General features: G+C 37.0%; 1 protein-coding gene across 1 annotated transcript; it reads right to left on the bottom strand.

Annotated features, from left to right (window-relative positions):
* Window positions 1-53: 53 nt before the first annotated feature.
* On the bottom strand, window positions 54-27,184 carry LOC130575005 (multidrug resistance-associated protein 1-like). The gene is made up of 28 exons (XM_057368593.1): window positions 27,079-27,184; window positions 25,929-25,990; window positions 24,199-24,337; window positions 23,061-23,218; window positions 21,871-22,048; window positions 20,836-21,090; window positions 19,496-19,561; window positions 18,739-18,876; window positions 17,749-17,895; window positions 16,683-16,767; window positions 16,501-16,567; window positions 15,453-15,579; window positions 14,673-14,849; window positions 13,983-14,150; window positions 12,906-13,092; window positions 12,582-12,651; window positions 12,164-12,224; window positions 10,813-11,032; window positions 10,179-10,333; window positions 8,945-9,100; window positions 7,841-8,040; window positions 6,828-6,954; window positions 5,301-5,402; window positions 4,618-4,761; window positions 3,880-4,038; window positions 1,609-1,775; window positions 447-641; window positions 54-305 (listed from the first exon to the last, which is right to left on the bottom strand). Exons 1-28 carry the CDS (start codon window positions 27,136-27,138, stop codon window positions 194-196), a joined length of 3,882 nt encoding a protein of 1,293 aa, XP_057224576.1. The 5' UTR covers window positions 27,139-27,184; the 3' UTR covers window positions 54-193.
* Between the last annotated feature and the right edge of the window lie 801 nt (window positions 27,185-27,985).

Genomic DNA, 27,985 nt, shown 5'->3' with positions numbered 1-27,985 from the left:
AGTTATTTTAAGAAACTCGATCAATAAATACTTTGTAGCTGTAGTAAAGATTGTAGCTGTAGTAAATAGTAATGCTGTAAGGAGCTCTTGAGTAAGTCGGTTGTTTTATATGGAATTTAAAGTATTGCACAAATATATGTGGAATGCCAGAGATCCCTTGAGTGCTCCTTAAGAATTCACTCATCAGTTCTCTTTATCTTCTTATCCCAGCCTCTGCAACCATTTCAGAAAAGGCACCCTTTYGTTGTAACAAATTCTGTGGTGTATCATATTCGAGAATCCTTCCTGCATCCAGAACAAKCACTCTGCAATGCAAGAGCAGAAAGATTACAGAAGAAAAATCAGCTCTTCAGCCACATTTTCCAGTCCTAGTTCAGGTATGTCTGGATTATGGGAAGGCATTTCAAGGAAGTAACTTTTTTTCCAAATGGTTTATCAAAACTTACCTCTCTGAATCCATGACTGTGTGTAACCTGTGAGCTATTGTTAGCACTGTGCAGTTGTGAAACTCTCTTTTGATGGTGGACTGCACAAAGTTATCTGTTTCCATGTCAACAGAAGCTGTCGCCTCATCTAGGACCAGGATTTTTGTCTTTCGTAGCAAAGCACGGGCCAGACAGACCAGCTGTCTCTGCCCAACACTGTTAAAAATACATTTGAGAAGTCAGGCACATGGAGGAAAGGGAGCACAAGATAAAACTGAGATTACTGTGGAGCCTCTCTATACTTTTCTAACAACACGTTATGTTTCTGAAAAGACTACTGAAGTATGTTCATCTTGCTTTGGAATTTTTTCTCSTTGCTCAGCATATCAATAGCAGTTAAGGTAGGGACTCTTCAACACCCATGGCTGAACTTTGAATGTTAAACCACATTATAGTGGGCACTCTGAATGAGCCAGATTGAATGCTTAATTACTTTTTAATAATGTTCAGTGTAAAAGTYTGGATACTTCTATATGCTAGCTGTACTATGTGCCTTCTAGAAATGCCCTCCTGAAAATGGTCTGTCGAAAAATTTCAGGTTGATATTCAGTATTTAAAATCTGTCCCTTTGGTGCTGAAAGCTTTAATATTTTTCTCCTTAGTGTAGAGTCCTTTTATTTCTAGCGTCACCGTCCTTGCATAACTATGGGTTGTTTTATAAGTTAAAACGGAGTTGTGTTGCCTAAGCAAATAGAACAAAAGAATAAGCTCTCTGCATTTTGGTGAGTTTAGAATTTGTTGGGTTTTTTGGTTTTTTTTTTCTGGTTGGCTTTTTCTTTTTCATGGTTTATTTTTTTAATTTAAATAAATAAGCACTTTTTTACCTAAATCTAATGAGGTGCTGCATGAATTGCAACACCCCGCCCCCCCATCTTTACACTTATATACTTGAGCTGAAAATAGTCTACTCCCTTGGCTTCCCATACAGCACAGGGCATCAGAATTCATACCACTGTGACCAGCTGGTCACCTCAAAGAAACTTGCACTACCAGAATAGTTCTACTGAGGATGACAGGAGATGTGTCATTTTTATCCTGATACCTTCCAAAGTAAACTCTCTGGAAGGGACACAGTTTTCCAGTAGTGGAAAATAACTGCATTAGCACTTTCTTCATTATGTACCTGAGATTTTCACCACCTTCTGAAATCTCATAGAGGAGCTTCTTTGGCAGTGACTGGACAAAATCTTTCAAGTCACACAGTTCCAGCACCTCCCACAGTTCAAAATCAGAGTGTTTTCCAAGTGGATCCAGATTTGACTGCAGTGTCCCAGAAAACAAGATGGGGTCCTAAATAGCAGCAGAATGTGAAYGCATAATTCCAACATGATCCTAAAACAGGCTGTGATAAACCCTTACATTTACAGAGGGAACTGAGACAAATGATCTTGGACATGGGTCTTTGCAAGAGAAATAGTAACAGTTTGAAGCTGGTGAATGGGAGGACAAAAATCCCGTGCAGTGTCTATCAGCTCTTCATTAAGGTGAAATATAAAGGACAAGATATTTCTTGTGCATTCTCTGTGCTCTGGTTCTGTGGCTGACTAAAGACCTGCCCAGCACTGGCAAGTGCCACAACACCTGAATTAATACTATACTTATGTTTATGAAGCACTGAACACTATATTCATGAGCACTGCTAAGAAAAATTAGAAAGCTACAACTGAGTTAAATATCCTTAATTTCCTATGGGAAAGATTACATATTCAGCAMCAAGAACACCTACAGAGATTTACAGAGAGAACTAAGGTGCTCCTACAGATGGTGRAGAGACACCTTGACCAAGTGCAGTCCCAGTGGCTGTGACCTAACAGGCATAGGAGGCCAACAATAGTCACTAGCAATTTAGATGCAAACAGAACAAGAGACAATTTTGAGGGAGCACAATGACCAAACAGGACAGTTGAAGTGGTAGCAGAGCTTGTGACTGTTCTTTATTTAAACTTGCACTAGAACAGAGCTTGTGACTGTTCTTCATTTAAACTTGCACTAGAACAACATTAAAATAATTTTCAAATCTGTACTTTAATGCGATTCTTAAAAGCTGTTTGTATAAGATTATTTGGCTGAGCTGAAAAAGCTATGTGCACCCTGTCAGCTTTGGTATTTTGTCATGACCTTGTTTCTATCCCAGATTTTTACCTTCATCCACTCTCCTGACCTAYGCAATTCAACCATCCAGACTCCACCTATTCTTCACAAGCTTCAGTCTCCATTTTTTTCACTTTCAGTTCTATTCTGATCACAGCCTCCAAGTTCACTGCACTWTTGGGTTCCTCTCTCAGTTTAGTTGCCTGGATGTGGATCCCATATACTCCATCCACAGTAAATCAGACTTGCAGCTGCAGTTGAGAAAATACTGTGTTATTCACAGCTGCYAGATGTTGTGCAGATTTGTAGAGTATTAGCTACTTAAGACAAATGTTGAAACTAAATATGTAAAATTGTGTTCTGAAGACCTGTGGCATAATAAAATTTGGTTTTGTATTCTCATTTTGAGACTACAGTTTTATCAAAAAGCTGTACCAAAATGAGAAATCATATAAAAAATGGTGAATTTGCTATTCCCCTGAGCAAATATGGTTCTTAAGGTAAAAACAGCCAAGGATTTGCAGGAATCTACAGGTATATTCTAATAATCTCTGTTGGAAWGACCCAAGCTATTTTGGTTTAAATATAAGCATCATCTCTGCATGGTCTATGGGTAGAGACACAGAGGAAATATAACCAAGGTAAAAGCTCCAAAAAGRCTACAAAAGCTACCAAAGCCTCCCTTTGAAAAATGTCAGATAAATTTACTGCAAGTGATAACATCACCCATTCACAAAAGCGTTCGTATGAATGGCATTCAGGGAATGTGCAAAAAGGCTTCAGGTGCCCATTGAATTTGTGTCCTAGGTTTTACTGCATTACATTACTGCATACAACATAAATCAGTTAACCAGCATGAAAACAATTCTAATGATATGTGATCTAATCTTCATTTTCCTGTCTTCTTCTGAAGTAAGCAGAGACAGCTTTAGATGATAGACCATAGCAAATTAATTTAAATACATAATACATAACTTGTGTATACATCACTTTATTCCCTATAGGCTTCAGACATAATTGGACCTATTTTAAAATATTTTTGCCCTCAGGTGGGACTTGAAAACACCATATGTAGTTATTCTAGCTAAGACAAACTAAACATGGCATACAAAACCTAACGTCATACTTGTGGTCTCTATTGTTTTGAAGCTTCTTCCATATGATTGCCAAAATTCCACTGGAGTTTTATACCTCTGTCTCTTGGCAGCTTGTGGACTTTGAGGTTGTAATTTCTCCCCAAAACTGAATGTCTTGTGTTGGTCAAAAAAGAATAATAAATAATTATTTGTAAACCATATCTCACCTGTGGAATAATGTTAAGATTTCCACGTAGGTCATGGAGTCCGATAGTTGATATATCRATTCCATCAATAATTATTTTGCCTTCACATCCCTCCAGAACTCTAAACAAGCAATTTGTGAGTGTTGATTTACCAGCTCCTGTTCTGCCAACAATTCCAACCTGAAACAGAAAGTTTCATTATAGAGACAGTAACCTTCCATGCTCCACATTCTAAATGAAAAATTATACAAATATAGGGAATTGTAGGATACAGTGAATTCAGTTTCACAGCTCCCAGTCCAGTTCTCCTGCAGAAGCTCTACRGTCCATGCGTGGTTCAGTGGGAATCTTTCCCATTTCCTCTCCCTTTYGTCCAGCACCCCTCAGCTGAAACCAATGACTTCAAACCATGTCTYGTCTGATATTCCTTGATCCCAAGCCCAATGTTGATCAGGACTAACCTGGAAGCCTATTTCTCTGCACAAACATTCATCAGAGTGGACAAGAGTTATAATTAAAATTTGCCAAAGAACTGCCACATTAATAAAACATTTTCTCAGTATATTACAGGGTTAAGAATGTCTACATGTTTCCATGAAATACTTTTCTTATTTTTCTTTTTTTTTACTCTCTGCTTCACTTAACATCTTCTCTGTTCATCTTGCTGCATTTAGTATTGGAGTGTCCTTATCCTTTAAAAGCAGAAAGCTGGGAAACAGAATTTTATACCTCTGATTTATTTCTTATTACATACAGTACCTTCTCTTTACTTTGTGTCTGAAAAGAAACACCATTCAGGGCTAATCCAAGATCCTTCCTGTAATGAGCCTTGTAGTTAACAAACTCTATAATTCCTCTATCAGGCCAGCCCACTGGTGGCCTTTTAGACAATATCCATGGCTCCTGGAATTAAAACATAAACAAGGCAGAAGAGTAAAAGAGAATGAAGAAATAGAAGAGCTGTGCTCCGAAGGGCTTTTATGGCTCTGTGCTTGACATGGGCACCACTTTTAGAAAAAAAAAAAATAGCCAGGGCAAACTGACTTGAAACAAATATCTCCCCAGACATGAGGTAAGAGCTATGGGTCTGACAGGCCTCTCTTCCTCTCTTCCCTTATTCAAATGCTCCCCTTGGTGAAACATAGCACAAGGAGTTCACCTGAGCTGCAGCTGCATTAGTCTTACTACAAAATCCACTGCTACAAAGGGTAACAAAAAATTTACTGGTCAAAATAGGAATAAAACTTCTATAAAACCACTACRAATGTAATGAAGAAGCTCCATGTTATTCTCAAATAAAAATTCCACAAACCCCAGAAAATATAATAATAATTACCTGCTATTACCACTCACCAATATTAAAGTCAATCTAATTGGTCATTTTCTATGCACGTAAGTGAAATATGCAAAACAAATGCTCAGCCTTCAGGAAGAATGCTCACCTCTTTATCCACTGTTGYGTATTCACAAATTCTTTCAATTGAAACTGCATTGGTCTCAATTTCACATGCTCTACGCACCCAAACATTTAAAATCTGAATCACCTGGGGAAACGTATACATCAGAGAACAAAATTTACCTCTAGTAGAAATAGAGCACCCTAATTCAAAAATCTACCCTGAACTTGAACATCTCATAAGCTAGATGCTAAATCACAGGAGCAAAAAAAAATGTTGACAGAATATGCTGGCACATMACATGAACCAATGATTAAAAAATTCCTGATCTCAAGTGTTCCTCTGAGCACTTCTTGTCTGCTTTYAATCTGCCCAATGGTTGTTGTAATTTGCACTGATGTAAAAGCCCCAGATACTGGCAAATACTTCAGAATCATCAGAGAGTGTGCAGTATTTGTATGAAATGTTGAAAATAAAAATATACATGGCTCATGTTGTGTGTACTATTGTTGTACTACTTCCTAGGTAAAGCAAGCCAGCAATGCAGAACAATAGATATGTGATGGAGGTATCTATTGGCTGGGCCAAATTCRTCACCTTCAAGCACTGGGGATGCTTCTGCACACAGAATCATCAKAGAATAGCTTGGGTTAGAATAGACCTTAAAGATCACCTAGTTCCAAACCCCCATGGTGCCAAATCTGTGGTTAACTATTTCCTCTTTTATAGGAAAAGAGTGAGCCAAATCAATTCTCAAGGTCAGCCTTTTGGACATGTTTGCAGCTAAAGAGAATCGTATCTGTTTGACAACAGATGAAGGTKGAAAACTGTGACTGTCATCACCAARTACAGGATGAGATAAAGGAGATAGAACAATCTCTGAAGAACAGAAAATGGAACTTTTGTGAGCTTGGTGGAATGTGGATATGCCATGACAKATAATTTTCTCTGTATTTTTTTTCRGTTTCTATTCATTATAATCTGTYAGATGTGTTTTGGAAGCTCACCACTGTGACAGTCTGGACAATGCTGGCTCCTCAGCATCACAACATTAAAGAAAATTGGATGCTTAGTTTCTGTCTACATMATACTTAAGATTTATTCTATCTAGCAATTTATCAATAAAACTTACCTTACTTAAAACACACTTCAAATATGTGGTTCTGATATACTACCTTTGCAAGGGCAATACCTAAGTAAATTATTTTAGTGAGCTTTYAAGTAAACATTCCTACATAACACTYAGWAAGTAAACAAGAACAAGAAATTAAATCTGAAGTATAATTGTACATGACTATGCTTCTTCTTTGGTTTAACAAACCACTTAAAAATACCTACTTCATTAARCTGATTTTAAAATACGTTTAATAATTACTATTACATTTACATTCAAAACTGGAAAATAATTTATGGTAAGCTTCCCAGAATTAATGGAATTCAAAGGRAAACTGTCCTGCCCAGGGAAATTAAGTGTCATTGATGCCCCCATGTATATTCACCTACTCCACTGTAGGTATAATTCTCTTCTCCTRTGCAATGTGGTAACAGCAAAAAGTTTATACTATTACTTACATTTARAGCGTAGGATATTGATAAACCCACTGTAGAAGAACTCACTGTATTTCCAGACAGCACTACAAACAGTGCAGCAAAGAACACCATTAAATTTCCCAAAAACTCAAGCCTGACAGATAGCCACCTGTAGTAAATCAAGGCAAAGAAAAAATGGAATTACCCACTAATTTTTTATAGCCTATTAAGCTCTGAGATCATTATATTAGCAATTTATCCACTCCACAAAAGAGATAAGTACCATCATCCCCATTTTACAGATGAACTGAGGGGCRAATATGACATATCTGGAACTGGTAGCATCACTAAAACCAAAATGCTTGTGTCTCAACCCCCTTCACTTCTCATACTGCTTTCCTGCCTACCCTATCTGAAAAAGATTCAGGTTTAGGACTGAAAAACAGACCTGGAATCTCTTGACTCTGACTGTAACTGCATTGAATCACAAAGAAATGTGAGGAAATGGATTTTATTTCCTTAAACCCAAGCTTCCACTCTCAAGAACTCCCTGGTGTGTGTGGGCACAGACTCCAGGTAACTTCCACATGAACTACTAAAATATAAATTCAATTTTTTCATAAACCTGCAAGAGGAACTGTTAGTTGAAATGTAGCATAGTCTCCATGCTTATGAGCGATTGCTAAACTTTCTTTTTTTTTCCTTTCTTTTTAGAAAGACAGCACATGCACATTCTATAAACCTACTAGTTTCTGGCAGATAAGAAGAAATCCTGGTGCTTAAACATGATATTTGCATTCATTACGAAGAGTGGTGGATAAACTGCYCTTGTTACAGAATCACAGAAGATGCTGAGTWGGAAGGGACCCAGAAGGATCATCAAGCCCAACTCCTGGCCCTGCTCAGGCCCATCCCCAAGAATCCCACCATATGCCCCAGAGTGTTCTCCAGACATTTCTCTCCTTCTGAGTGGCTGTACTCTGGCTAAAGGTAAACAGTGTCTAGTGAAATTCCACAGAAGTTTCAGTGACAAACACAAACCTGCTGTCAAGTACCTGTTTGAGATGAGGTTGTTGTAGAAGCAAACCAAGTTCTCATACACAAYGTCGTTATTTTTCCTAATGAATCTCTCCTGGTGGCCAAATGCTCGAATTGTTGATCTCCCTGCCAGAGTCTCACTGAAGTGGGAGATCACTGGGGACTGTGATRCTCCTGCCAGCCGCCGGATTTGCCGGGAACTTGCGATGTAGTAGCGCTAATAAAACAGTACAGACAGGTTCCAGGTAAGGATTTTGCTTAGTAATCCCTCCAAATTTTCAACATGAAAAAAGCTGTAAGTGTCTACAAAGAAAAAAGTATTCACAATAGGAAAAAACCCTACTTGTCTGTTGCGACACACCAACATTCTGATGATGGCATAAGAACAGTATAAAAATTACTGGCAAGGCAAAAATAAAATAACATTATCTTCAAATTCTATAGAAAATGTGCTGTACCACAAGAGRTATGTAACAACCAACTTCAATGTAACTTTCAAGTTAGAATGTCCTGCATCTCTCYCTGATGCAAGTCAGCCTTTATTTCTTTAATGTCTGTATTTCAACTCCTCAGCAGAGACTGAATCCAGGCACTCTTTTCCTTTATTTTGTGATTCTAACAATCTTTAAGTTCTTTAATCACAGACCAYACTTTGAGCATCAAGAAACAGATGCAGCTAGTAGTCTTTCTGAAACATTACATTTTGTTTTTTCAGTAGATAACTGACACACTAAACAACAAATTGCACAGGTAGCTTAAGAATCATTCTATACCATTTTAGGGTTATCCTTCAACTTTTAACTTCCATTATTGTATACACCCCACTTCATCATAAAACCACCAGATTTCTTGCTGGGATGTGTATCAATATTGTATGTTCCAATGAAAAAACAACGTATTTAATAAAAAAAAAGTAAGTTGTTAAAATTTTCCAAGCATTATATMTTCAGGAAGTGTTCAAATTTCCTTTCAAGAAAACTGAAGACATTTTCTGACAAATATTTGAGATGTTTTTTGTATATATAGATGCATTTTTTTTAACAATTACAAATAATTTGAGCCTTGATTTGTTCAGACATCTCATGCACACAGATCTAGAAATCCCTATAAAAGACACTTACTTGGACAGTAAAATAAAAATATCCCAGTGGAATAACTACCACTATGAATAGGGGTGAGGCAGATGTGATAACCAGAATGGTTCCAATAACATCCAGMGTACAATTCAGCCAAGTTCGCAGGTAGAAATGGAAACAGACATCCACTATAAATAAATCCTGCAACAAAGAATCAAGATTTTTTTTGTAAATTAGTAAAACTAAAAACTTTGAAAGTTTAAAAACTTTTTGAGAAAGCATCCTTAAGAAATGGAATAAAACTAAAGTATCTTCTACAAACACTAGAAGGATTCCMCTGATTATATCCTAACAAAATGTGTATTCACATATTATTATTTGGATAAAACCAAAATAGCCATACTAGCTTTTAGACTACTCATGGTAGCTGAACAGGCTCAGAGTGTTTCAAATAGCAAGACAGCTCTTGCTATTTTGCTGCTTCATATTCTTTAACTTACATAAAGCATCAGACTGAAAAGGAGGCCARGAATTAAAATGCTAACTCCTATGTTTTCCTGCTAATAATTCTAGAATTGTGCTGGAACATTACTGGTAGCAATCTTTTAGTGTACATGGTAAAACTTCTTCAAATCCACTTTATAATGTATTGCTATTAAARACTAGAGGCTTCAGTGAAACCTTCATCAACTGATCTTTCAGCATATTACACAACCACTCCAGARTCTATTCCAGAGAACACCATCAGCAGTCACTGTGCTTCAAGTAATTTGTAATTCATGACAACAATCTTGGTATGAATGTGGGAAGTATTAAAACTTGCAGTAAATAACACTTGTTTGTGTATCAGAAGTTCTAGTTTAAGACAAAGAAAACAGTACAAAATTGGAAAATAACACCCAYTTAAGTCTATATACCTCTAAGAATGTGAATTTAATATATTAAATGGTTTAGACAATAACATTTGATTCTGACATGGAATATACCATTAGAGAAAAAAAAAATTAAACAGAGCAGGTTTACATCTGATAAACCAGTTACACTGCAGGAATGGTCTTACAGGAATGGCCTCCTAATGATTTTGGATCAGATCTGTACAACTATCAATAATATGTTTTGATGATTTTTGTAAGAAAAYAGCTTGAGACAGTTCTTTATGTTCYGCAACTTGCAGTACTTTTCTTTCATATCATTAATGTTTTATGAATAATAAATTACAACTGAGTCACTCAAGCTTCATTTTGATGCGACTGAAAATATGTATGACTTTTCCCTTTACCTTTGTGAATCTACTGATGATCTGCCCAACTGGGGTGGTTTCAAACCGCTGAAGAGGAAGGTGCAAGACATTGTCCAAGAGCTGATGATGCAAGGCCCGGGAAGCAGACAGGGAGCCCCTGGTGAGCACATAGGCCCCACAGCAAACCAGCAGCCCTTGGGAAGGGATACAGTGAAACACAGTATGAATGGATGGGGTGGATGGAGCTTGTTTCAGTCACTGCTTTCTATCACTGCTTTCTACACAGTCAGCAATCCAACAGGCACACTTCCTCTCTGTTTTACAAATGCATATATTTGCATTTTGCTGGTACATCTTGCTACTTGATAAGAATGTTTTCCTGCCATTAACTCTGTCCTGCTAACACCACTACACATCAATGCTGCTTTCCCCCTCAACGAGATACCAACACAACTTCATTACATTACCCTTGGATGTTCCCAGAATCCACAAAATACCATTAAACAGTATTTTCTCTACGTCTCTTTATGTGTGCCCTCTGCTCTTCCCAGATTTAACTATTATACTGTRTTGCACACCCTAAAACAACCAGCACTATTTCTTTACCAATACACATTTAGGCAGGTTAAATTTAGCAGATGGTGAGAAAACAGTCAWAAATGCTCATCCTTGCCTTGAATGAATCCCAGGAGCCCATAGATACCAAGCTTATAGTTTTGTGATTSTTTCCATTCTGTGAAATCACTAACTTGTGCTGTTTCTGCAGTCCAGGTGCTAAGCCATAGATTTTGGCCAATGGCCAGTGCATTTTGGCCTATATATGCAGCTATGGTCAGCCACATCCAGCGCCAGTCGAAGGCTTGCAGGTATTTCAGAACAACTGACATTTTCATCTAAAAATAAAATTTAAAAAAAAAAACACATTAAAAAAGAGGAGTTATTTGCATTGCAATAATTAGCATTGTTGAGAGCAAATGCACATTATACAATGGGAACTGGATATATTAAATTCAGAATMAATCTAAAGAATTTCTTAATTAAACGTGATAAATTAGGTATATAAAATCATGCTGTGAAAGGGTTTCCTCTCCCACTAGAATGATCTGTAATGGTAATCTTGCTTGCAACATTTTCCAGACTTCTAAATATGCAGACTGTACRAAACAAAAAAGGAAAATAAWAAAGCAACAATGAACCAACTAAGTGTGCAATTCCTGTYTGTTTGTATGAAACAGATCTTACTCTATTGATGGAAGCAGAAACTTTAGAACTACCACTCTGGGCTACTGGAGCCAAGAAAATTAGTGTCAGCAGGAGAAAGTTCTCATTCTTGGTGCTGATAAGGACTAATGGGGTCAAACTCAGCTGGGCCACTTGAAACACAGAACAGGTAGGAGCAGATTCATGGATTTCATTACAAGGTTTGGAGTGAGATGAGCTGTAGTCAGCACAAACTGTTGTGTCTCTTCTGTAAAATCCCTTTTTTCCAAGCCGCTACTTCTACCATCTTGCTAGAAATTCATCTTTTCTTCACCCCTCCACCCCACTGCTCTTATTTTAATTAAACTACAGCCTCTCAGACATTTTTGACTCCTCCACACTGTTTCACTTGTTTTTTTACATCTCTCTAGCAAGTGGCAGATTTTTTTAAAGGAGACTGCAGAAAGTGTGCTTCTAACACAAGATAATCCTGCAGCAGTRTTACCAAGCAAAATTTCTAGTCTGTGCTTTAGCACAAAACTATTTAAAATTTCTAGGGCAGAATGTTTTCCTAACAGTGGTAAAAGCTCTTTTAATCTTCTCCTTTCTGAAATATGCAAAACTAGATGGACTAAGATGTAATAGGAAAATGCAGCCAGTGTAGATCACCAAAATAAAAGATCTCAGACTTAAAATACGGTTAAAACCAGTAAGGTACTATTTTAAATTCAGTAAAGAAACATAAGAAGCAAAAAACTGCAACTGCAAAAGAAGCTATTTTTGTAGAAATAAATGTCAAAGCTTTTCCTATCAGTGATACTTACACCCCCAGCAGCAACTTTCTCTTTATTGTTAGTGCGTATTTTCCAYTGATCAGAGGAAGAGCTGCAAACAATAAAAACACTTTCAAATCTTTTTGTGRATCATTGAAAAAGATATGCATTTATTGCTAAGCAGAAAAGGATACTACAAAATCATGTAAACTTTTCCTGCTTAACATACTTTGGTTCCCACAGTGAAGCAATGAAGTGAATCCCTTGAATGTGGTGCATTCACTGGAATTGTTTTGCATAAAGGGAATCCAGAAGATGAGCTCCGGACACACGTTCCAGCCAGCTGCTAACAGGCATTCAGGCTTAACCCGTATTTCCCCAGCAAAGCATGGTGGCACAGCCTTCAGCACTTGGGGCTGTTCTAGCACTCCATCAGTTATGCAATGGCTAATATTTGTTTAATACCTACTCCTTATGTTTCAGCAGCCCTTTCTGTTGCAAACTCCTGCCCAGCTGACCTTCTTCCTTTGAAGAACTCACTACAAAGGAAAAATACACAAAAATATTTTCAGTATTATACCATGMGTAGAATGGTACAGTACAAGAAGCCAGAAGTGAAAAGGTGGGGTTTTTTTCAGCTTATAACCTATAATTCTGTAGCAAAACAGACCAGAATGCTCCAMATTTTCCAGAAATTCTTTCACTTATTTTCAGGACAGGAAGAAAGAATATATTGAGAAGCTGGAATGAAAAGTAAAAATACTAAGCAAACACAGTACACAAATTTTCTCACCGTCCACTCTGTTTGTCTCTTCACTTGTATGCTCTGCACTGAAGACTTGAACAAGCTCAGTAAAATTAGCTCTCCTTGAAATGAGTTCTTGGTAGGTTCCCATTTGACTTATTCTGCCTTCTTCCATCACTAATATTAGATCGGTGTGAGGTAGGAGGGTGAGGTTATGGGTCACCAGTAGACGAGTCTGGAATACAATGTTTTCTATTTTGCTATTTAATATAAATATTCACTAAAAGCAGACATTCCGTTATGATAGCTAGAATGATACAATGGAATTATTCTGTGGTTTAATTTATTTGTCTACTTTATTATTATCATTGTTACTATTCTTATTATTTTTTTTGTTATTTATTGCCTACCTTACTACATCACTCTTTTAATTGCTCATTGTAATGTCAAAGTATAAGCTTATAGCTACTTGCTATTACTTGTACTAACCTATTTATTCATCTTTAATGTTTCTTACATACTCCCTGCTCAGGAATGGTTTAGAATAGGTTTTAAAGAAAAGACTTAGATACTCCAGCTTTTAATATACTACCTGTAGTTTGATAATCTCAATATTAAAATCTGCGTACAAATCTAACATTACTGGAATTCTTGCTTCTTGCCAGATACTTGTAAGTCATGGAGAAGGTAAATTAAAGATACAGAGAAGGGAAAGAGGAAAAGACAATAGTGAAGTAAGTAATGTTGAGCCAACAGTAGGAAATTCCTGTTAATACATACATGTGTTTTTCAGGCAGCAGCAGGAATAATCTGTAATAATTCCTAACACTGAGATTTTAACAACTSTTACCTTCCCACATGAACAGTTTTTAATTGGGAGAATTTATACCTTCAGATTCCACTTTCCCTTAGGAACTTCTTTGTTCAGTAAGAAACCTTTGATCCTATAACCTGTACTGGCTGTAAACTGTACTGCTTTTTGTTTAGCCTCTTTATTCAGAATAATTATCATCAACCTATTACGTGAGAGATGAGCTTTTGCAGAATGACTGGGACTTTCACCATGTCTGTTGGATTGTACCAAGCAGGTCATCCCCAACTTGAAAGGAAGCCATCCTACGTTACCTTGCTTTTTAGGAGACCTGAAGGGCCAATTAGCTTCTCAAAAAGATGTTTTCCAACATGTACATCTACAGCAGACAGGGGGTCATCGAGGAGATACAAATCAGCATTGCTGTACACAGCTCTAGCAAGGCTCACTCTCTGCTTCTGCCCTCCACTTATATTGACACCCTAAGAAAAGAAAATCAAAATAATCCACATTTAAATACAAAATTAATAAAGAATACCTGTGTATCATACTCCGTCTTGCTATTATTTTTCTCAGGTAATCAAAGTAGATTTTATATTAGATATGAAAATAAAAGGTAACATTTGGATTTTCAAGTAACTAGAGCAAAGCTTGGGCTCTGTTGATTATTCCCACTCCAAAATGGGCAAATGTAAGGTAACTYTGGAAAACTAAAAAAGCACTTATTTACAATCATATAGGCATTTTTACACTATAGAGGAAACCCCTGGAGAACAGGACAGGGCAGATGCAAACGTCTGTATAAACAAAGCCATTTTCAAAATTATTAGAAGTTCAGAACTCAAAGTTCAGTTCAAAGTAAGTAATCAAAGTAAGGAGATGGGCAGAATGTACTTCGCTGAGCACTGGTGAGTCATCAGTATCAATTATCAAACAGATAATCATAAAACCATAAAAGCCATAAGTTAACTTATTGTATCATTTCTGACACCTCATGTTCTCACCCTTTCTCCAATCTCTGTTTGATCTCCATTCAGTAACTGCTCCAAATCTGGCAGTAAAGCACAAGACTCTAAAACAAGTTCATAGTATGGCCTGTTTAGATTGGAACCAAAGAGGATATTTTCCTGCAAACTGTCATTTTGAATCCAGGCCTGCTGAGAAACATATGCCACTGAACCCTAAAAAGAATTGAAAACAATTTTGTTTACCTGGGCTTTCTGAACATGAAAAAACAGCATTTAAAAATAAATTTGAAATTCCAGCTTTGCCTCAAAGTAACTAGTAATTATTTCCAAAACCTGAGCACTATTAAAATCTGTCACCAATGATTTGAACATTGTTAAATTTTTTATTGTCAGGTAATAAAAACAATCTKCTGAATATTACTGTACAACAGCTTGCCTAACACACAAAGCACATATGACATTGCCTAAAAGCACCTATGACTTTGAATAAAACTGACAGAGCTGGGACATACAAGGAGCAAAGTGTTCCAGAGAAAGATCACAGTGACAAACAGGCATCTACTGAAATATCTATATGCAGGAAACAGGGTCTGTATCCAGTAGACATCAAAATACAGTTTGATGGTCTGTATTTTTACATAATATGAWGTGGAATGTGTCAGCTTTAGAATTTAAGATTATGAGATAGGAACAATAGCTGGAAACGCTCCTATGTATTTTCTTACATTAAGCTGCATGCCCTCTGAAAATCTATTAATTAGTTCTGCTTAATTGCGGTATTGTGCAGTGGGAAGGTAGGGAACATGTCTTTCTTACTCTTCTCTGAACAGTTCCTTCAAGTTTCTCCATTTCTCCAAGAACAGCAGAAAGAAAAGATGACTTTCCAGATCCAACCTGTCCCACAACAGCAACTAAAGAGCCTTCAGGAATGCTGACACTCAAGCTGGAAATATTGAGGAAGACAAATTAGTTATCCCCTCTGCAAATATTCCATCATGCATGGATTGTGATCACTGTAAGAGAGAAAGCCTCTGTACTACCCTTGGCATAATGAGAAATTAGTACTTCAGTTACAACATCTTTTGACCCCATGCTATTTCAAGAACTGCAATAATGACTTTAAGTATGAACTTATTTATCTGCAAACTAGAGGTTGCTGAAGGCAGCTCATACCTGGACTTTATATGGCAGGCTATGGTGGCTGMGATGTGGATATTCAATGCCATGTTATGGAAAGTTATCCCCCACCCCTGAGAGGAACAGGGTAAACAGTGTGGTGAGACAGTTAAGACTGGGTAGGTTTTAACTTCTTCAGTTGCCTTAATAAAATTTAACATCTGTGCAGATCTTATCAAATAGGTTTTCCATTACACCCCTGGACCTGGTTATACCATTTCCTTCCTAACCCTCCAATGTAGCCACTGCACAGCAGTTTAAGCAGAACTGAATTGAAACCTAAGAAATACCCTGAAAAACAAATGGAAAACAAAATGAGGGATGTTTTCAGGCAAGAGAGACTGCTGTGAGAAAAGCAAACCTATTGCTTGTTTCTTTATTCCACCACAGCCCAGTTTTAAGATTAGTATTCAATGTAAGGCTGCACAAGCTACCTTGGCTTACTTGCAACCCACTTAATTCTCCCCAAAATGCAATTCAGGAAAAATTGACAAGTTAAAAATTTGTTGCATAGATTTTCCAAAGCACACTGATCACATGGGATACTTTGGAAACACTATTTCATATTCTTTTTGGTATGTATCATCATGAACTACTCTGAATCAGAATATATTAAATCTCACCAAAATCTCTACAGACATCACATTCTGCCAAAGGAACTCATAGAAGTAAGTAACAAGTATCTTACTTTTTCAGGATTGGTAGGCCATTTTTTTCCCAGCAGAAAGAAGCACCAATAAAACCAACAGCATGATCTATTGTAGTAAAGAAAATAGAGCAAGGAGTTGTTTATCCATCCTCTCAGCTGAACTTCTTAATGATCTTCCAAATAAAATCAAGACCAATTAAAAATTAAGAACTACTGCTTACTTCCAYTGTAGTTTGTACTGACACCTTCAGGGTTAAGATCCTCAGCAAACAGAAAATCTTCTAAACGGCTCAGAGAAACTTTGGTCTACAAAATGAACATGTGAGTGTGTACATATAGAAATATATATATAATAATTGCATGCACATGCTCCCTAAACATTTAAATACTATTTTGAAAGGTTTAGATAATATGGAAAAACATGTTTTTTGTCTTATTTGAAGCCTGACATAAAAACTCTAAACACCTTGTTTAGGTGTTTAAAAATATTTTCCTTAAAGTGCTAAACAATCTAAAGTGATCAATAAGTGTATTTTTTTCCCTGAGGATCTACTGCTGTCTAGTTATGACTCATTTACTTTGTTTTCATAAACCTGTGGTTCAGCTTTTTTTTATTTTTTTTTTGCTAAGAAATAGTGAACAATAAATCTCACTTCATAGAATGTAGAAAGACAGCATTTTGCTATGAATACATTCACAAGCAGCTCGTATGATATACCCATTCAAGAGTGTTAAAAACTCCAAGTTCCCAACTCAGGTGGTAACCCTATTGCTGTACCATTAGGCCTGAAGGTTGCTGACATGGAATCCTCAGCAGCTCTATCCTTTTTCCTCCACTTCCTTCGGTGGTGACTTGACAAAAACAATTTGTAGAGTCCACAGTGGGTCTCCCCTAGCTGGTGCCAAGGGCTCCAATATCTAACAGTGGCTGAGTGATTTAAGCTTGTGCAGCCCAAACTGTTTGTACTTTATCTTCCGTGGGCTATGAAGAAGARAGCTTGAGAGAGTAGGAGCAGAAGTTGAGTCTAGCCCACTGAAGGAAGAAAAGTGAGAGACAGAAAGCTCAGTCACAATTGGGTGAGCTACCCAATTTTTGTTCTACTTAAAAGACTGAGAGGCATCATTTAAACAGTCTTCATGCTTTGCATTCCATAAAAAGAGTGTGCAGTTTCACCTCAATAAAATGTAACTTAAAATAATTAAGCTACTTAATCACTAGTAAAATTGGCTGAAACATGACAAAATACAACATTAGCCTTTTATAGCACTTGTTCATAATAGGCTTACCTGGGCTACAGCAGAGATCACAGATGGTAAATCAAACAAAGGCTGTCGCAAAATGTTGAACAAAGAAATAGATGTGAACACTTTAGTTGCTGTTAAAACATTGTCTTTGTCCAGGTAAAAGAAGACGCCAAATGTAGCCAGTGAAACCTTTTAAATAAAAAATTGAAAATGTATATTAGGAAGCAAAATTACATTATTACTAAAATTTATACATAGATAAAATTTTCTGTTTTCCMGAGAACAACTGGTTTTACTCTGTTCAGATTGAGGAACAGAAGGCCCCAGTCTTTCCCTCAGCCTTTGTCCCTGGGTTTCCCACTCAGTAAAGGATGAAGATTTTCTTTAGGACCCCTTTTTGTTGATGTATTTATAGAAATACATATTYCTGTCTTTTATGGCAGTAGCCAGATTAATTATTAGCCCTTCTAATCTTTTCTCTCCCTAACAATATCCTTGTGGTCCTCCTAAGTTGCCAGAGTCTTCTTCCAAAGGTCATAAACTCATTTTTATCCCCCAATTTCCAGCAAAAGTTTGCCGTTCAACTCATCTTCTGGCTCACAGGAATGGTCTGTTTCCTGCACCTTTAAGAGCTCCTTCTTCAAGCAAAGCTTTAATGTATATAGAGTTCAGTGTTTGAGAAAGAATACCTAAAAAATACAGATTGAAAATTCACTCCCCTAAAAACTAAAAAAGGAATATAAAGAAGGTAGTTGATTTCTATGCAAAAGAAATAGTATGATTAAAGCAGTGCATGAGGTTTAGGAGCTTTGGATTAGGTTTCTGACTTTCCAACACAGGTCAATTCATAATCTCTCTCTTTCTTTTCTAGTCATACCCACAGCATTAGAACCTGAAAATTCAAATATATTGTGTTGAGAAATTTAATGTTTTGAGAACCTGTGAGGCAACACTTGTGACCCAGTCAGCTGCTAAAGCAACAGGGAACATGAGAAACACCTCTACAAAAATKAATAGTTTTATAAGACCAACCATAAAAGGAATACATGTCAAGGTCAGCATGRAGTAAGTTGTCAGATAGCCAGATGACTTCAAAACATCCACCTCATGTTCTCTAATCTTCATGACCTTCCTTTTATAGGCAGGTTCCCATGCATAAAGTTTCAGGATCTGTACAATCAAATACGCATATTTTAATACTACAAAAAAGCAGTGACTATGCTTCAGAAATTAACTTAATATCCAAGTGTCATTTTCAAGTATTCAGCAATGCCAAACTACAAAATCTGAATGTTTTACCAATGAAAACAAGACCTGATATAACTCTAAATTAGGTTGTTCTCATAGGAAATATACTCTAGTCACTCTTAATTCCTCAGATTTCAATATGTTCCTTAAGGACAAGCTGGATTGAAAACAGGAAAAATAAAAAAAAGACAACTTTAAAAAGTGCTTTCCTTCTATGCTATAGTCTTGCTTTGCTAAAGTTTTTCAGGTATCTATTAACATACTTTACTTCCTCATTAAAATGTGATAGTAAAATGCATGCATCATGGCTAGTAAGCTTTTCAAATCATATTAAACCAGTAAATATTTTCCAAAAACACTTYAGGCACATTATGTTAAAACATTTTCTCTTTAAACTTTTATTATTGTCAGCTGAAATATTACTCATAAAACCTTAGTTTTTCAAATAACTTACATGTCTTTATAATAATGTATAATAGTAATAATATAATAAAAATAATAATATCTTTACAACCAAGCCCTTTATTAGTTGTGGCATTACCTTTATTCCATGCAGTATTTCACTTAGTAGCTTTACTTGTTGATCTGAATACTTCATTTGGCTTTTCTGGTTCAAGGACAGCAATATTTTCATTTTTCAATGCAAAAGATGAAATACGTTAAAATAAATATTTTACTCTAAAATATCATAAAGAATACATTCATTTTTTTCTTTTTCTTTTTTTTTTACTTTACATTAAAATCTTAACAGGGTTCCAGTTCCCAGGGTTTTCAGGAAATATAATATGGTTTTAATCTTCAAAATCTCTAGGCAAAAACAAACTCARTAACAACTTTGTGTAATACTAAACACACACATGTATATATGTAATGCTATAAAATAGAAACCCATGTATGCATACATATAGTAGGATGTTCGGAGTTAGGACAGAACTTTCTTATTGATTARTACATTGATACTTAAAGAACCAAATAAACACAGAAATTCTCAGTTCTATACTGCACTTAGGCTTTTCTGTATCTCACATTTCTAAAAAAATCGTAAATAGGCTCATAAGTGTTTGGAGACTTATTCATATACAACGACAAGTTGAAAACTTTTAGACAGAATGACTTCATCGTCCTTTGTATTTCTTCTCTCTCTCATATCAGAGTTGGGATCTAAGCACATCTGTAGCTCTGCACCTCACCTTCAGAAGAGGTGAAAAAGGTTTTTGGCATTTTTTTCAATGTCTCTGAACAGTCACAGCCTTACAAAAGCATTAATGGGGACCCAAATGCCTCACTGCATGTTACRCCACCAAAGGCAGAGTAAGAAAACTAATTGCCTTGATAGAAATGCAAAACTTGGAGTTGTACTATTTTTTTTCCAGTGGGAATTGTCATAGTAACAGGTGAGAGTGCCAAGAGATCTGCAACATGAGAGGACCAGACAAGTCAGAACACACAGTCCCTCCAGGGCAATTCCTGCAATCTCAGGAGAATGTGCTAAATTTTAGTGAGCAGCTTAGCCTGAAAACTGGAAGAAGGGCATAATYCTACAAAACCCATTACTGAATGGAATTAGCTCATATCCAAGAATTTAGCTGTTCCCTAAATTGAGTCACACAGCGGTTTTTAATAATACAAAAGTATTCAAGACAATGAAAATTTAGGTATCCAACCTACATACTAGTTATCAAACTCAAGGCTCCCTTTCTGCAGTTACACTTCTTCCCTCATTGAAGAAGAGCTGCAGTTTGTCATTGTTTATTTACTTGAGGCTCAGCTCAGATGCAACAACACCATTTTAATACATGCACMATCTACCTCCCCCTCATATAGTTGTCCTGTATAGGGACAACTTAGCCTTTCATTATTATGTTAACTTAAATATCTCACCTTCAGTCTTCTTACTTTGGCTGCAATGAGTGCATTTATAGGTATAACCAACAGCAGCAGTGCAACACCTGCAAGGACTGAGGGGCCAAGTTCTTTCCAGAGGAAGACCACAGCCATGATGATCTGAAAAGGTGCTGACCACAACAGGTTCATGTTGATGGCGAGCTCCAGGAGCTGCTGAGCATCTGCTGACATCAGGTTAACAATCTGCCCAGTTGTATATTGCTGTCGTGAGGAATTTGCTAGAGTTAAGGCCTGCAACCAGAAAATACAGAGGCCACAAAAATTAGCAATCTGGATTGCTAAAAGGACACTTAGGGCAAAGCTGGACCTGGTGAAACACACTTGCAACTCTTTATCACCCCATATGCTACGTATTAAGATTASAGTAAACATTTTATAGGTCAGACAGCTGCTTTTACTTCTACATTACTAGCACTTGCATTTCCTGCAGCTAATAATGCTTCTGCCTCAGCATATCTATTAAACGTGGGATGAGTTATAGATTTCTACAGTGGTTCGGCATTTTTTAAACATCTGAAAAACAATTAAATTACTGGGTATTGAACTCAAAAGCAGCTTCACTAAAATCAGGGGTAATTTTAACCTCTAGAAGAGACAAGAGTGGCAAAATTCAGCTTCTCATATTCACTACTACTACATAGTAAAAACAGCAATCCTGTATGCCTTTATTTTTTTCGCAGACATACAACTCAAAGTTTTCCCACATCATTCAGTAAATTTGGGAAATTAACCCAAAATAAAAATAAAAAGAGTCTAGTTTCTACACACATTTCCAATAGGATGAATGTACAGGTGACTGACAAAAACTATGTAATTTCAAGATTACAGTTTTACAAGAGAAATGCTGCTGAAATTCCAAATTATTAGAAAAAAATAATCACCAAAATACAACATCAGTCTGTTAGCCTGCCACCAGTGTTTTGATCAGGCTAAGTAAACATGTTGTCTTTTAACAGTGTATGTGTATTTTAGGTTTTGTTTTGAAAGAGAAGTAGAAGAACACATGGTTACCTTTTTGTAGATCAGGCCAACAACTGCAGTCTTGATTTTGACTGCAGTAAGAATGTTGTTCCGCYGGTATAACTGATGCAGAAGAGTTTGTGAGAGAACTATAAAAAACAGGGCAATAGCATAGCCACAGCCACTCCCATATGAACTAGGCTCATTTTCACTGGCCATTATCATTGCTCTGAAAACAAAAGAAAATTAATTTTAAATTCTATCCATTAAATCAACAACCAACCATAAACATTTCATAAACTAAGACACTAGCAAATTGTTTAATTGAGTCTGTTTTGGATGTAGATATGTTGAAAGATCACAATAAGATGTTAAAAATGATAGGTTTTATCTGTGTTTTCCAACCTGTTAGCTTAGAAGCTTGGAACACAAATCTAGACATGAATGCGCTGTTGCTGATTTCTCTGTCAATGGAGTTCAAATAAAGAATAAAAGAATTTCATAAAAATATAAATTTAAAAAAAAAATAGGTAATTGTACTTAGAAATGCTGTAACTACCAAGTACAAGTGCAAGAGARGAAAAATAATCTATAGAAAAACTCTGATATTTGTGTTAGTGAAAGATAATCTTAAATAACGATCAGCCATGATGTCTTCAAACAGATTTTACAGCGATCAGGATGACACTGCTTCAGGGTATAGTTCAGATGTTAACAATAATTCTATTCATTAACTCTTTTCTTTATAAGCTCTTAGGTATCTGATCATCTCTTTAACATCTCTGTGGTCAAGCACAATTTCTAAAAGCCACTTCTACCAACCTCATGGCTCCAGCAACATGATAACAGAGTCATTGCAGTCTTCCATTAAATGCCATTAAATATTATACATTTATGGGAGTTTTTTAAAAGTAGGGATGGAAAAAAATGACATAACAGAAGGAAGGCTAGGTATCTTTTCAGTCCACTTTTCTTAGCACTTGATTTTGTATTTATATATTAAATACTTATATACAGTATTGTGGAAAGTTTTACTGGTTTCATCTCAGTCCTTCAGCTATGAAATTCCTGATTTCTTTAAGCTTTCCTTCATTAGATCATTTTCAGCTAGTCAAGGGGGGGTAGGGTAAAATCTTTACATATCTAAGCTGTTGCTTGGTTTGGTTATGATACTGCTAACCCTTTAGCTTCATTATTAATATTGCACTTTGAACATAAAATGAAACACATAAAAAACTTACTTCATTATTTGTGGACTCATAAAAGCCAGAATGTCAGCTGTAACTTTAAGAAATGCAACTTTAATCAATAAATATTTAAATGTTTGCCATAATGGCAAAATCAAAGACCRTTTATGGAAACTTGTTTTCTTAAATAGCACTCTTTGGATGCAAGAAGCCTGCAAGGTTACAAAAATAGATAGAGAATTCAGAGAAAAAATATTTTTGAACTTCACCCACATTTACAATATAAAATACACATGTAATACTAAAATGTCCAACTAAAGCCCTCAGTGTACTATCATCCAAAAAAAGAACATTTTCTACAGATAAAATAAAAGYCTCGGGCTAAGAAATGAAGTCTGGTTTTATTTAGCCTGATAGTTATTAGCCTGAAAGCCTAATAGTTATTCAGGAAAGGATAAATATAATTCCTAGGGTTGCCCCTATCATCCATGAACATAATTACAATATCCTTTAATCCTCAAATTATTATCACAGGCCAAAACAAAATGCATCAGAAAAAAACAGAGATAAACTTCAATATAAATGCATTCTCATTTATAGCAGGCTTAAGCCAACTTTATATTTAAGGTTGAATAACCCTTCTATTATTTCAGAATATTTTCAGTTGTAAAGTAACAATTTTTTCAGTTTGAATTTAGCTCAAACAATTGCAAAGAGTCTTAAAAGTATCAAAAAAAGAGACTTTCTTAATCATCATAATGATGATGGACAGTAAAAGTGATAATAGAGTTCTCTAGCTACCTGAAATATAGATTACAGATGTAAAGAAAAGACACAGGGAACAAACAAATCAGAGAGAAGAGTTGGAAGAGTTGGACAGTTTTGACAAAATAATAATTCATCACTAAGTAAAAAAACTTCTAGGATTCTGGCAGATTCTGTACCAGGCACAGTAGATTCCTTATCACTTGAAATGTTGAAATGTGACCAGGTGTCTTTCTAAGGGGTAAATTTGAACARTTTGTAGAAAAATCCTACAGCCATACCAGAGATTACCAATCCCAACACTGAGGGACCTCTGTGTCCTACAAAATGTAGGCTGTTCAATAAACAATTGGATTTTTTAAATCTTCGCCAACTTCTAGACTCAGCTTGAGAAAAGGATATTGCYTATAGTGAGAATTATAGCTACCATTAATCCTGTGGAAGACTTCTGGACTTTTCTCCACTGCTTTTCAAAGTTAGGACACAAGCTGTATGGTGAATCATCTGCATTGAGTTCAAACAGGTCATCCCTTTCCAACGGCTTCTTGTAGCCTAAAGTTATCACTCTGAAAAAAGAAATACAGACAGCCTGAAATACAACAGGCAAAAAGAGCAGGACTGCTAACTCAAAAAGCTAATGGTATAATCTAGTGTACACAAATGAACTTTGGARTCAAAGTAACAGATGTAATCCTATAAAGCTACAGACTAAATAGTGGAAATACTCATAGTTACTGTCAGTACACTGAAATTCACCTGAAGTGAGGAGAGCCCAAGCAGATTGTCACATCTGAACAGTGAGTTCAGAGGAATCAGACTACATTTCTGATCTTGTATTTTTTTAACAGAAAAATATACTATTTCATAAGCAAGCATGTAGTATCATTGCCCAYTTACTATTCTGATCTGAAATAAAATACTTTTCTATCAAAGGAGTRCATTATCATTGAATCCCAAAGTCATTCAGGTCAGAAAAGACCCTTAAGATTATCTAAATAACCTAGCAGCACCACATCTACCACTAAAGGATGTCCTAAATGCCATATCCATACATCTTTTAAATACCTCCAGGGATGGTGACTGACTATGCTGCAAGTCATCTTCAAGTGAGGTAACCACATTACACCACYGGGTTTCAGCTAAATAACTGAAAAATCCTTTTTTGGCTGCTTTTTTTTTACCCCTTCTATTCTTTTATCAGACATTGTGGAATTAGTTAAAACACACAAAAATATAGCTTACCTTGAAAATGTGGATGAACATTGTGATATAAAGAATGCAAAAATGTCATATAGGAACACTGCACTCAGTACATCGCAGAACTTTTTACAAAAACTGAACATTKGTATTTGTGGTGTAAAATGTAAGGACTGGTAGAAAACAAAGAAGAACTCCTAACTTCAACGAGGCCAGCATCTAACACAATACTCTGAATCCTTGAAACAAAGTGATTGTTTTGAATCAGCTTATTAATAGCAAATTCCAGTTTCAGTTTACCTTTAGAATAAAGAATATTGAATAAAGCAATAAACAATTCTAACACTTTTCAAATGCTTTTTCCACTTTTAGGTTTTTGAAGTCTGTATATTTGACTGAAATAATTTTTCAAAGAAATAAATATTAAAAACTAGTAATGGTCACAAGATGTAACACACAAAATTGTTTGAAATTATGTTGAACATATAAAGTGACAGGAAGTTGCAAGACTTGATAGAATTGAACTTTCAGTTCCTATTTTTTGGTGAAAAATTTCCCAGGGAGAAGGAGCTTCTGGTGCATGTAAGCAGGTGAGCTACAATAAGAACTTGTGCCCTGCCATAAGGGAGGAGGAAAAAGAGCATGAAATTGGTTACCTGGAAAACCCCTTACATGTACTACTGAATGTTCGTTCCCGGAGATCTGGTAAGTTGTTGTAACACCATTGCTAAATAATGCACTAAATAATGTATAAAATTACTGTTACTATGTATAAACAATACTCCACAAAATATTTGAATGTGGTCTCTAAATGTTGCAAGTTTTAATTTTTGTGCAAAAAGCACTAACAGCAATCTCAGGGTCAGGCTCAAGCCAGAATGATATTGTGGAATTTAAGTTCACAGTCTACAATTTTGTGAGCATCAACRAACAGCAACAAGCAGTTTCATAAATTCTCACCTGCTAAACCAGGAATATGTTAATTTACTGAAGAAAGAAGCATTCTCTTCAGTGCTGCACTTCTGTTTAAAAAAGAACAAAGGAAAAAGCATCAGTGATGCTTGAAAGAATTAAGTTCTTGTTGGTGCTTGTGCTTTCTTCTTTACTAAACATGTAGTTTTTAGAAAATACTTAATTCTCTATCTATAAAACCTTTTTTTTTTTTTTTGCTTGTAATCTGCCACCAATACAATCTAACACAAGGTATGAAGAATGAAAGAGGTCTACAGTCTCATGAATTATTAGAACAACTTAACTGGCTTCCTTAAGTCTTTAACGGTTAAAATCCTGAGGGGTTTAATTTTTTTTTTCCCTTATTTGATAGCATAGCTACTGAMAGTTTTCAGCTGCTAATACCTAAAGAACAGCAGGTTCCTTTCAGGACACCTTAAGAAATAAAGCATTGCTAACCTGTGCCATGCACATAAACGAGAAAAGAATGAGGCTTGTGCACTGCTGCCAATTTCATATGGCATTGGAGATAAGAGTATCAAAGGCAAACAAACAGGAACTCTCCCGTAGTGCCTGAGGAATGARTACCCACGCCCAGGAGTGACTGCAGGACACCCAAGGCAGTGAGTGACTTCGGTTCCTCTTACAATAATCCCCACGCAAGGTCGCAGTTGCAGCCTTTTCCAGCAGGTGCCGTGAAACACCCACSGACACAACCGGCGCTCCCCTGTCATTTTCCACTACAATTTTTCTTGTGCTTTCAGTAAAATGCCGAATGATTGCATGATAATGCGAAAAATTACTGCAAACAAGCGATTAAGATGTATGTCCCCCTTCCCCGACAAACCAACCTAGCCCTGCCCCTACGCGCCCTCACAGCGCGGCGCGCTTGGCTCTGGAGGAACATCCATGGTYCTGCCCATTCCCTGCCTAAACCCCGCTCCTGTCTCTGTCTGCGGCCTGAAGATCATTCCCTCCTGATCCACGCACAAGATACACCCAGCCCACACCAGCTGCGTTTTTAGGGGACAGCCTCGGAGGCACCCAACCCGGAATCCCGGCGGGCTGAGGGCGGCCGTGGCRAGACCCGGCACCGCTCGGGGTCCAGCAGCCGCCCGGAGCCCCGCCGAGAGCCCTCCTCCCTCCCCGACCCCATCACCTCCGTGCCGGGACCCAGCGGCTCGTAGCGACCCCACCACGGCCCTCGGGAGGCGGCCATGGCTCCGGCAGCGCCCGCCGGGGGCGGGAAGGGGAGGGAACGGGAGGGAAGGGGAGGGAAAGGGAGAAGAGGGGAGGGCGGTGCCGCCGCCGCTGCCTCCCTCAGCCTTTCCCGGGCCGCTCCTGAGGGTTCCTCCTGGTCTCCAGCCCCGCACCGCTGAGGGAACAGGTGACAGCACCCGAGGGAACGGGGGTGTATCAGGGGAGGTTTAGGCTGCATGTCAGGAAAAGATTCTTTCCTCGGAGGTGTTCGGACTGTGGAACAGGCTCCCCGGGGACTAGTCACAGCACCAAGGCTGGTAGAGTTCAAGAAGCGTTTGGATGCTCTCAGACACACGGAGTGACTCCTGGGGATGGTCCTGTGCAGGGCCAGGAGTTGGACTCGAGGATCCTGATGGGGCYCTTCCARCTSAGCWTATCCTGTGATTCTGTAGCTCTTCTATGCATAATACGTTTCAAGAATRGTATGAATCTTGAACATTCTTAATAAAGTTCAAAGATGAAAATTTCTCTCAGAAGATGGAAAAAGATTAATMCACTTATCCAGTATTAACGTGTCTTTTTCTTGACTTCTGGGGTTCTGTCCACCTTGTCACCTTTTGTTACTTTGTGTGTCATTGTCACAATTCTRCCACTTTCTTGTTTTTTAAGAGGGTCTTTCATCCACCTGGTGCCCTTCACATTCACTTGAACGTGGTAGGGCCAATTCACAAGAGTTCTGTGCAATCTTAACATTTGCACCTTGATTCTGGCAAGAAGAAAAGGATAATTTTGAAGGCAGTGGTAGAGATATCTGCTGATAAGGAAATTGTTGATCTGATGGACTCTTTACCGTGTGCTGTCATGST

Source organism: Malurus melanocephalus, unplaced genomic scaffold, assembly GCF_030028575.1.
Source record: "Malurus melanocephalus ecotype Western Australia unplaced genomic scaffold, MMel_1.1 scaffold_95, whole genome shotgun sequence".
In the NCBI taxonomy this organism is placed as follows: domain Eukaryota; kingdom Metazoa; phylum Chordata; class Aves; order Passeriformes; family Maluridae; genus Malurus; species Malurus melanocephalus.
The sequence above is the reverse complement of the archived record's forward strand: the minus strand, read 5'-3'. Positions and strand labels throughout refer to the sequence as shown.